Source organism: Thamnophis sirtalis, unplaced genomic scaffold, assembly GCF_051295495.1.
Source record: "Thamnophis sirtalis isolate CommonGarterSnake01/CBP01778 unplaced genomic scaffold, rThaSir2_p1.2 scaffold_13, whole genome shotgun sequence".
NCBI lineage: Eukaryota > Metazoa > Chordata > Lepidosauria > Squamata > Natricidae > Thamnophis > Thamnophis sirtalis.
Window position 1 is genome coordinate 24763209 of NW_028261393.1, and position 12042 is coordinate 24775250.

General features: G+C 42.8%; 1 protein-coding gene across 1 annotated transcript in view; it reads left to right on the forward strand.

The window, feature by feature from the left end:
* CSMD2 (CUB and Sushi multiple domains 2) overlaps positions 1-12042 on the forward strand; it is a 771224-nt gene that overhangs the window by 560421 nt on the left and 198761 nt on the right. The window contains exons 23-25 of the mRNA XM_087728138.1: positions 2624-2780; positions 3830-4021; positions 7312-7438. Coding sequence (XP_087584264.1) covers positions 2624-2780; positions 3830-4021; positions 7312-7438 — 476 coding nt within the window. The remainder of the gene's footprint in view (positions 1-2623; positions 2781-3829; positions 4022-7311; positions 7439-12042) is intronic.

Here is a 12042-nt window from a genome sequence, read left to right on the forward strand (position 1 = left end):
GTGGCTGCTCCGACCCTCTGGAACGAGCTCACCGTGGAGATTCGAACCCTCACCACCCTCCAGGCCTTCCGCAAAGCCCTTAAAACCTGGCTGTTCCGACAGGCCTGGGGCTAAAGAGCTTTTGCCCCCCCCCTCGAATGGTATGGTTGTTGTGTGCTTTTAAATTGTGCATTGTTCTGTTCGTCTTTTTTATTCTTTATTTGTACCCCTTCCCTTGACTTGGATTGTGAGCCGCCCTGAGTCCCCTTCGGGGAAAAGGGTGGCATATAAATGAAATAAAATTCAAAATTCAAATTCCTGAAGGATGGGAAGGGCAGAAATGAGCAAAAAATGGGCAGGTTTTTGTTTAGTTTTGCCCCTCCCAGCCCCCAGAAGCACTCTATAAGCCTGCTAAAGGCTATCCGTGCCTTTTGACAAAAAACGGGGCCATTTTTGCAAAAAATGGGCCATTTTTTGCTCACTTTTGCTCCTCCCCAGAGCACTCTACAAGCCTCCTAAAGGCTATTCATGCCCCCCCCCTTTTTTAAAAAATGGGTCTGTTTTCACAAAAAAACGAGCCATTTTTGGGAGGTTTGCAGAGTGCAAAACCTTTTTTTTTAATTTGTCTCTTCAAAACCTTGGTACGTCTTATACTCCAGTGTATCTTATATTCCGAAAAATACGATATATCCTTTTTGTCAATGGATTTTAAGTGGATCATTGTAGTTGTCATGTGAATCATGCAGTCATTAGGCAAATCCAGCTTACCCCTACTACAATACAATAGAAATTATACAATACAATACAATAGCAGAGTTGGAAGGGACCTTGGAGGTCTTCTAGTCCAATCCCTTGCCTAGGCAGGAAACCCTATACCATTTCAGACAAATGGCTATCCAACATCTTTTTAAAGACTTCCAGTGTTGGGGCATTCACAACTTCTGGAGGCAACTTCTGTTCCACTGATTAATTGTTCTGTCGGGAAATTTCTTCTCAGTTCTAAGTTGCTTCTCTCCTTGATTATTGACTTTGCTTGTTGGAAGCCAGTGGGAAGGTCGTAGACAGCTATCACGTGACCCCAAGACCCTGAGATTATTGTAAATACATGTTGGTTCCCAACAGCCAAATTTGATTTTGTGACCATGGAGATGCTGCATCAGTTACATATGCAAGGACTGGGTGTAATTTACTTTTTTTTAGTGCCATTGTAACTGTGAACAGTCACTAAATGTATTATTTGAGTGGATGACTACTTGTATTTGGATCAGGAGAAGGGACTGTTTTGAAGATTCACCAGGAACTAGAAGCAGAGAAACTTCTTCCCTGTGAATTATAGACTTCCTCCATGGAGATTGAGTTTCCATAGTATCTAAGACAGTGATGCTTAACTTTTTTGGTGCCGAGTGTCCAAGGTACATGTGTGTGAGTGCAAATGCAAGTGCACATGCCCCAATCCCCAAAATGCAATGCAAGTGCTCCCCATGCATTCACTCTGCCCTCCCCCCTGCACATGCATCCCCCACATTTTGTTTTGGCTTCCAGGTTGGTGCAAGAGGCTTTCCAGGCCAAAGCAGGGCACAGGGGTACTCACATGGCACCCCCATGCTCCATTTTGGCTTCCCCAATCTCCGCAGGTGCCTCTCCGGAGCAGAAATGGAGGAGAAAGGAAGGGCATGTTGAGCGGGACCTGCAGAGATCAGGGAAGCCCCCCCCCCTGTGCATGCACAGTAGACACCCAAAGACCACCTGGGTGATGGGAAGCGTGCGCACATGCATGGTGGAGCTGAGCTGGGGCGATGGCTGGTGTGCCCGCAGAGAGGGCTCTGTGTGCCACCTGTGGCATGTGTGCCATAGGTTCGCCATCATGGATCTAGGACATCAGAAAATAGAAAAGGGCAATTTCTTTTCCCAAATGATTAACTTTTCATCATTTGAAGGATAGTGAGTTTAACATTGATGTCAATGGTTTTGATTTCTTTTTGAAATATGCATTAGTGGTGAATATCTGTAGCTTGGGTGTAGGATGTGGGTGAAGGTTTGTTATCCAAGCTTGCGGGTTGGTTTTTGAAGGTTTTATTACCAGGGTGGGTAACAACCCTCGTGTTTTGAGAGACCATCTTGTACTGAAACATTGCAGGAATTCAGATGTCTTGAATGCAAGGCTGCAGGAGAAAAGCGGGCAGAGCTGGGGGCAAAGATAAATGCATCACCAACTTAGAGTCTTTGTGTTGCCATAAGAGATCCAGATCCAATCCTTCCTGAATTCTGTTGACCCTTATCTGGCACCAATTTAGTGTTGAACTTCACTTGAACCGATTCATGTGTATAGCTTTGAATGACTTGTCTATACTGCAACCTAACGTGTGTTCCTAGTTCTTTGGGTGTGACAAGGACATTTTGATATTTTTCATACCCTAATGGCTACCAATGCAGCATGCCCTCCCTCTTCAAAAGAAAACCCAACACTGCTTTCGTGTCTCAGTGCTCAGGCCAAAGACATGGGACAATGAGGAATGTTCCACCCATTGCCATAGTACCAAATGAACAAAACTGTTGACTTTGTAGAAACAAGGGGTGCAGGATCAGCAGATGGGCAGAGACAAAGGAATCCATCTTCATATTTGTTTTTTCCTCTTTTCCAAAGATTTATGATGGCAACAATAACTCGGCTCGCCTGCTGGGTTCCTTCAGCCATGCAGAGATGTTGGGTCTTAATGTCAACAGCACTTCCAGCTCGATGTGGCTTGAATTCATCACAGATGGAAATGGCACAAATCAAGGTTTTGAGTTGCAGTTTTCTAGTAAGTATGGAGGCTGCCAACCCTGCAGCTGGACAAAAAGTATCTGGGCAGAGTTAGAATCACTGTACTGCTCCTACAGAGAAGCTGTATTTGGAACCAAACCTTTAAGGAAATTTAGTTTGCCAATTAAGGGTGTCTAGATTAAGGGAAGCCAAGCTAATGCCAGATGTTTTGATGATATTTTATTTTTCATACCTAAATACTCAAAAGGAAACTATTTATACCGGCTTCGTGTAAGAGCACATTTTTCTTTACAACTTGTCTGTGTAAATATCATGGTGTTCATCTTCACGCACTTCCCCATCTTTCTATGTCTATTCTTCTACTCATATCAGGTTATTAAGCCCTCTTTTGAAAAATTACAGATCAATTACCTCCACTGAAATAAGCTACACAACAAACAGCCTTCAATACATCTATTTCAAACCAATCCATCAGATTGACTGATAAGATTTAGAATCAGCAAATAACAAGCCGGTTCTGAAGAGGAATCTATTCCTTGCTATTTTGCAGCATTTTTCTCCAGCTTCTTAAACCCCTCCCCTTCCTTGGTTCTTTTCCATTGGATGCTTCATCTTAATCCTGGCACCCAGTGGTGGGTTCCAGCCGGTGCACCCTGGTATGGGCGTACCAGTGCCTGTTGGGAGCAGCAGGCACCATTCCGGTATGGTGCTTTGGAGGGCCCATTCGCCTGAGTTCTTTACCTGTATTTGACCAACCAGGCCATTTTTGCATGTGCAGAGAGTGTATGGCACCTATGCAATGCTCTGCTGAGCAGCTGGAGCATCACAGGCGATGGAGGCACATGTGCGTGCAGTGCACATGGTGGGCGCCCAGCCCCATCACAGCGTACCAGTTGTGATGGGATCTGGAACCCACCACTGCTGGCGCCTTAGAAAGACTGCAAGGTTGCAAGTTCTTGGGTGCCTTTTCTCAGACTACATGCTGGAAGTTTCTAAAAGAGTTTCATCAGCCATTGACCATTAACGCAACAGCTGAGACAAGACTGGGATTTCTTTCTAACCAATTGCCTTTATTCCTGATTTCAGGTTTCGATTTAATCAAATGTGAGAACCCTGGTATCCCGCAATTTGGCTACAAAGTCCACGATGAGGGACATTTTGCAGGGAGCTCCGTCTCTTTCAGTTGTGATCCTGGCTACACATTACGCGGAAGCCGTGGGCTTACTTGCTTGACTGGAGAGCGAAGATCCTGGGACCAGCCTCTCCCCACCTGCGTAGGTATGACTCCTCCCTCTTGTGTGGTAGTCACTCACCAGGCATTTGGCATAGCTCTTAAGGCTGTGATGGAGAACCTATGGAGCCATCTCTGCGGGCATGCAAGCCGTCACCCCAGCTCAGCTCCACCGCACATGCATGCACGCCTCCTGCCAGCCAGCTGATTTTCAGGTCTCTGCTGTGCATGCAGGAGACACATGTGCATGCGCGCAGGGGGTCGTGCGTGCTGCATGGGGGGGCAGGGAGAAGCCCAAAGTCACCCATAGTTCTTGGAATCTTCAGGAAAATCATTGAAACGTTCATACTAAATTGACATGTTAATGTGATAAAATTGTTAAATAATTGAATGCATAGCTGAGACGTTATTGGAATGTACATTCAGAGTGCCAGGAAGGTTTTTTTTTCCCCAGAAAGCAAAGAGGCAGTGAAACTTAGAATGTCTGATATGCAGGAAGAGAGCTAGGTTGGACACCCATCCACCCCCACCCCCACTCAGTTCTGACCTAGGCTTCCTTAACGAGAATGAAGCAGAGTCTGGGTCCCTGCAAAACCTCTTTCATTTACACGACTTTGAATTCCTTTCATTCACAGCAGCAAGGCTTAGCAAGCTGTCTTTCAGAGGAATGTTTATCAACATGAACCTTATCTCACTTGGCGAGTTGTCAGATAACTAGTTTCCAAATGCAGGGCAAGGCAAAACTTGGCAGAGTCTCTTATAGTCACAAACAGAACTTTCCGCTCTTGAAATGACCAAAGGAACAAATTGTTTCCTGAAAAAGCCCATTCCCCATTTGTTCCTCTTTTGTTTCCTATGGGAGGGGCTAATCACCTCCAAGGTGTGGCTTTACTCCCAAGTCAACCCTGTTTTCTTAGTTGTTCTTTTTTTCTGGCAGCTCTGTGCATGGACACACTGGGAACAGGCTCCCTGCTGTCTAACTCCCTCTCTGCCTCTGACAAGAGCCCTTGTCTGAGCTTTCCTCAGCCCTCAGGACTGCTCCATGTTCCTCCCCAATCTCCTACCTGTCCAACTCTTCTGTCAGCTCCGCTGCCCACTGGCAGGCCACAACACCTCCCTAGCAATTCACAAAATATATCTATCGTTATTGCAAGTAATTGTTTGTAGGAGAACAACAATAAAGGAACCACATGTGCTTCTTGGTGCCTGACAAATACAGTTCTAATATGAAGACTGCTTGGGATGAATTAGGGGCACAGGGTATTATCTTTACAAATGGATCAGGATCAATGGCAGGATTACTGCAGAAGATTTTCTATCAATCTTTGGACAATCTTGTCCAAATGTGCACAATAGCTTTAATTCCTTCTATTTCCTTTCCAGCATTCATACTGATGGTTTTCCCAATAACCTTCAGGCTAATGAATTGATCAGTACAAGAGGCAGGCTTTTTATCTCTTTTAGTACACATCAAGGGCACAAACCCAGCTTCCCTTTTGTCACCATATCATGTTCTCACTGTTTGGCAATAAATGAGCATCGAGAATTGTCTAGCCACTTCTTGGTTTCTAGCTCTGCTTTCAGAATTTTGCCTGGGAGTGGAATTTCAACCTTCTGTTACTCGACTGTCTGAATAAGTTGGTGCTTCGCAACCTGTAGGAGAACAACAATAAAGGAACCACATGTGCTTCTTGGTGCCTGACAAATACAGTTCTAATCTGAAGGCTGCTTGGGATGAATTAGGGGCACAGAGTATTACCTTTACAAATGGATCAGAATCAATGGCAGGATTACTGCAGAAGATTATCTATCAATCTTTGGACAATCTTGTCCATATGCGCACAATAAATGGCTGAGGTTGGGAAATACTGGAATAAATGTAGCTAAATGTCTCATGGAGATTCTCAGTCATTCAGGTCATGGTTGTCCCAAAAGTGCTTTTTCAAGAGGCAACTGGACTTTCTGGTTTTTCTTTGAAGACATTTCGCTTCTCATCCAAAAAGCTTCTTCAGCTCTAACTGGATCATGGGGAGTCAGAGCTGAAGAAGCTTCTTGGATGAGAAGCGAAATGTCTTCAAAGAAAAACCAGAAAGTCCAGTTGCCTCTTGAAAAAGCACTTTTTGGACTGGAACGGGTGATTTTTGGGGTGAGCCAATATATTCAGACCTCTTTAGAACAGGGGTGTCAAACTCATGTCATCACGGCAGCATCACATGATGTATCAGGACTTTTTCCTCCTTTGCTAAACTGTGCGTGGGCGTGGCCAGCACGTGATGCATTCGGCCTGCGGGGTGGGAGTTTGACAGCCCTGCTTTAGAAAGTGCATGCCATTTCAGTACATCCCAGTTTAGTATAATGGAAGAGACATTTTTGGGGTGGGGAAGTGGGGTGTCCTTAAGTTTCTGAAGTCATTCTGTATTAAACAAAAACAACAACAACAAAAAGACAATTTCCTCCCTACAGTATATCCTCCACCATTCGGGGTATAATCAAATTCAGGTGTTTGGCAACTGACTCATATTTATGACTGTATCCTGAGGTTATATGGTCACATTTTGCAACCTTCTGACAAGCAAAGTCAAGGGAAAGTTCGATTCCTTTAACAACTGGATTACCAATGAAGATCCAAATAGATGGTGGCAATAGGCTGACTCTGTAAAACCACTTAGAGAGGGCTGTAAAGCACTGTGAAGTGGTATATAAGTCTAAGTGCTATTGCTACCAGTGTCAGCATTCCAAATATCATGCAGAATTAAATCAGAGTCCAAGGCAGAGCTATCCTTAAAGTTCCAATTGAATAAGACAGACATGATGGCAACGAACTATGGAATCCCAAATGTGAAAACTTCCCGGGATTCCACCCAGTTGAAAGTTCATGATCTTATCCCCACACCCATAAATCCATCACATGGTCCAATCTTCTTCGGCTACCAGATGCAGAGGTGCAGAGACAAAATATGACCTTGAGCTTCTAGAAAGGAATGACAACAACACATTCCACAATTCTACTCCTTTCTATTCCCCCTTCCAATTACTACACTAATGAAACAGCATAGGAAAATAAGAGAGAGTGTGGCAGGCTGAAAATCCCAAAAGGAATATAACTGCAGGCCTGACAACCAGCTTATCAGCTGCAGTGATTCACTTAAACACTATGGCAAGAAAGGTCATAAAATTGGACAAAGCTCACTGAACAAATGTCTTGATTAATTACAGATATGTTGGACTCAATTATGGTCATCTGCTGAGAACTACCTGTATCTTTATCTTCTAAAAATAAAAGAGACACTAAAAGGAAAGTTCTGTGTTGCTGAATTGTTTGTGTGGCTTCTTTCAGCTGAGTGTGGGGGCAGCATCCGAGGTGAGTCTTCAGGAAGGATCCTGTCACCAGGGTTTCCAACGCCCTATGATCACAATCTCAACTGTGTCTGGACGATTGAAGCAGAAGCTGGTTGCACAATAGGGTAAGTTCAAAGATTGGAAAAGATTAGCTTAGCCACACACTCCAACTACATCCAGCACTCATCCTGTCACTGTGGTTTTGGATCAATTACATTGTGTTGTGAGCAGGGCACAGGTGTTTCTACGTGGGGGCCATTTCTATTCTGCAATTAAAAAATAAAGAAATAGATGCACGAAAATGCCTGTGCCAAAATAACCCCAACTCTTGACAGGAATAGCCGAGTTCTACTACAACCTGTTCGAATTATGCAAATTGATCCCATTTGCATGATTTCTCTTGCTTTGCATACTTTAGTGTTTACTATTTGGCATCAATAGGAGGAGGATAAAAAGTAGGGCTCCAGCTTCATAATCAGCAAATTAATCAACCACACATTTTTTTTTAAAAAAAAAAAAGATTTGTGGATTAATCAGAGTAGATGTGCTAGTTTTAATTGGTCAAATGTAATACTTGGAGACAGATTGGATTTAGTGCATTGTAGCAATAGAGAATGGGAAAATAGGAAGAGATGCCTGAACTTCTAACACTCTCGTAGTGGCTTCTCTGCTCTCAGGTATTAATCACATTCATACCTGCAACAGCTTCAGGTGTGTTTAGAATATTGATTGCTGCCAGGGAGATGCAAAGCCCTTTTTGAAGAGCGTAGAAGAGAGCATCCAAACCCAAACAGTGTAATTCTAGCCTGAACTGTGTAATATCAGCATGACAGCTTTCAAGGGTGCAATTTGAAAAAAAAAAAAAATCTTGCTAGACAGAATGAAAGTGCTGGGTCTTCTCTTGAATTACCTGCCATATTTAGCAAGAGGCATCCACAGAATCCTATCAGATACAAGAGATTAGGAAGCCAATGCTATGTATTATTTTTATTGTAAAGATAAAGTTTCCTCTCGCACATATGTGCTAGTTGTTCCTGACTCTAGGGGGCGGTGCTCATCTCTGTTTAAAAGCTGAAGAACCAGTACTGTCCGAAGATGTCTCCATGGCCATGTGGCTGGGATGAATAAATGCTAAAGATGCACGGAACACTATTATCTTCCCACCAAAAGTGATCCCTATTTTTCTACTTTCATTTTTTTCGTGCTTCCGGACTGCTAGATTGGCAGAAGCTGAGACAAGTAATGGGAGCTCACTCCATTACATGCCGCTAGGGATTTGAACCACCAAACTGCTGACCTTTCTGATCGACAAGCTCAGAGTCTTAGCCACTGAGCCACTGTGTCCTATATTTATTGATATATAATGATTTTATTACCATCATTAACCATAAATCCAGATTTGGATAACAGTAACCTCTAAAAGGCTACAGATCTCTTGCTCCTCATTTAGGATTTTTCTGAAAAAGATTTTGCAGACTTCCAGGTTTAAGGCAGTTACTTTCCCATGGACACCAGATTCTATTTTTTGGCATTCATTCCCTTATCCCCCACCTCACAAAGACAAAATGTCTTTTGAAGATGCCGTTGGATGTTCATCTTTTCAAAGCAGACGTTGAATCATGACTTCATTCAGCAGGACAAATCCAAAGTGAATGAAGTTGGTTGGAGGAATGAAAATGATGGTTCACTGCTATTATACATGTCTGCCTTCTGCTTTCTGGAGCTTCTTCTCCAAAAAGGAAAAAAAAAAAGAATTCAGTCATCCTTAACCAACACAACTGTGGTTACTTAGTTGGGGATGCAAATAATCTATGTATCAGGATTCCAAATAACACCTCCAATGAAGGAAGACTCTGAGGCTTGAAGTTCCTGCAAGTTCCATTTTATTAAAGATGTCATATTGGCACATCTGGGAAAACCAGAATCTGAATGCTTCCAGGTTTTCCTCACCCAAATGAAAGTCCAAGTCCCTGCCCAGCACCCACATGGCCCAATCAGGAACCGTCCCAAGTGGAGAGACCTCCCAGTCTTACCCCTCCAGGTGCAGGTCAAGATGTCCTTGACTCTCTGAGAAAGGAATGTTGTTAGGACTATATATGTAACTCCCATACTCCATATAATCCCCCTCCCATTGTCCACAGCATTGAATGTGGCAGGCCTGAAGGCCAATGCAAAAGATAGCTTCCAGGCCTGACACTATGGAAGAATTCCAATTTCCCTCCGCAGAACACATTTTGTGAAATTTCAAGGAATGCTAAGTGACAAACCAGGAGCTTTGACACCTTTTTTTTTTTTAAAAAAAAGCACATCGCTTGGGTCTTTAACTCAGTATTCCCATTCTTCTTATAGTACAGTCTATCAATCTTTTATTGCCTCTTCTGTACAAATGTTTATGCTAATATAAATGTAACAGGCATATTAAATAAAAAAGCCAGAGGGGCAGCCCTCTCTAAAACTCAGTCAATTAATAACCATGTAATTCTCCAACATTTATAATGCATCACCATCCTACCTATTATCATGAAGATGGAATTAAAATATTAAATGCTTCATGCTACTGCTGCTGCCTACCATAAGGAGTGGGAAACCAATGATAAAGAAAAAAGAAAAGAAAAGAGAAGCCCTGTTCAGTTCAGCACAAGTACAGAGAATTTCTAAAAAACATTTCCTTCTTTTCACTCTATCATCACCTTCCCTACTTGGTCTAAAAGCATCTTTTCACTGAGAATTGATCTAAAATGAATTTGCTTCTACCTGCTCAGTTATTCCTTCCTCTTCATAACAAGTCTATGATTTCCTGCATCTCTAAACGATGCTATTTTCATGTTTCATTTCCCCCAAGCAATTGGGTATTCGGTGTCTTTTCTACAAATCTAATCTCATTAAATCACCAGCTTTTCTCCCCATGGAAACTGAAGAGAAATTGCAGAGTGACATAGAAGGGACTAGATTTGTAACTGAGTCCTCAATCTCTCAAGTTAAATGGCAGTTCCCAAATTGTTGGAAGGAATTTTAAAATCTTAGAATTGAGGTAGCTACTTAGATCAACTTTCTCCTCAGTTTAGCACACTAAATTTAAAAACATCCCAAATCATTGGCTAGAGGGACACGGTGGCTCAGTGCCTAAGACACTGAGCTTTTCGATCAGAAAGGTCAGCAGTTTGGTGGTTCGAATCCCTAGTGCCACGTAACGAGTGAGCTCCCGTTACTTGTCCCAACTTCTGCCAACCTAGCAGTTTGAAAGCACGTAAAAACTGCAAGTAGAAAAATAGGAACCACCTTTGGTGAGAAGGTAACAGCATTCCATGTGCCTTTGGCTTTTAGTCATGCTGGGCACATGACCATGGAGATGTCTTCAGACTCTTTGGTGGCTCTTTGGCTTAGAAACAGAGATGAGCACCACCCCCTAGAGTCAGGAATGACTAGCACATATGTGTGAGGGGAACCTTTACCTTTAATCATTGGCTATCTAGTTTCCTTCAACAAATCCAATGAAAAGGAATTCCCCACATCCTCAGGGATTGTTTTCTTTGTCAAACTGTTTTTCTTTTCAATTAGAGTTTTTTCTCCTAACATTCAATCACAATTGCCCTCTTTATAATGCATATCCATTATTCTCTGCCTGGAATGAATGAAAACAGAACTCAGCTCCTTTCTGAGATTGCAGTGAGAAAGTTGTGTTAGTTTGTCGTACCAAAAACCAGAAGGGAATCTGGTAGCAGCTTTACAGACCAATATATGTTATTAAAAAAGCATACAGATAGTCCTCATCTTACAACCACAATTGAACTCAAAATTTCTGTTGCTAACCAAGAGAGTTGTTTGGTGAGTTTTGCCCCATTTTGTGACCTTTCTTGATACAGATGTTATATGAATCACTGCAATTGTTAAATTAGCAACACGGTTGTTAAGTGAATCTGGCTTCCTCATTCACTTTGCTTGTCAAAAATTCATGCATCATGATCCCATGACCCTGGGACAAAGCAATTGTCAAATACATGCCAGTTGCCAAGCATCTGAATTTTGATCACGTGACCATGGGGATGCTGTTAAGGATGTAACTGTGAAAAGTGGTTATAAATAGCAATAGCACTTAGACTTATATACAGCTTCCCAGTGCTGTAGAGTCCTCTCTAATTAGTTTACAGTATTGGCATATTTCCCCCAATAATCTGGGTCCCCATTTTATCAACCTTGGAAGGATGGAAGGCTGAGCCAACCTTGAGCTGGTGACACTCTAACTGCCGAAATGGTGGCAGCCGGCAATCAGCAGAAATAGCCTGCAGTACTTGATACTAACCACTGCACCACCCTGGCTCTAAATCATTTTATTCAGTGCCATTGTAACTTTAAACAGCCACTAAATGAATGATGTACATTGAGGACTATCTGAACCAGAGGTGGGTTGCTTCCTGTTCAACCCGGTTCGGCCGAACCAGTAATGGAATTCAGGCCTGGGTCACAAAGCCAGCAGCAACTCAGACCTGCCATGTCCCCAAATTGGCTTTTGGTTTTTAGTGACTGCGCATGCACAGTTCACTGTAAATTGTTCTGCGCATGGGCGAAGAACAATTTACATTGAACAGCGCATGCACATGCATTGCACATGGGTTGCGAACTGGTAGTAAAACTGGCAGCAACCCACGCCTGATCTGTACACAGTTGTCTTATGAATAAAAGTTATTAATCTGAAAAAGTTGTTACCTGGCTTCTCATTACTAGATGATAC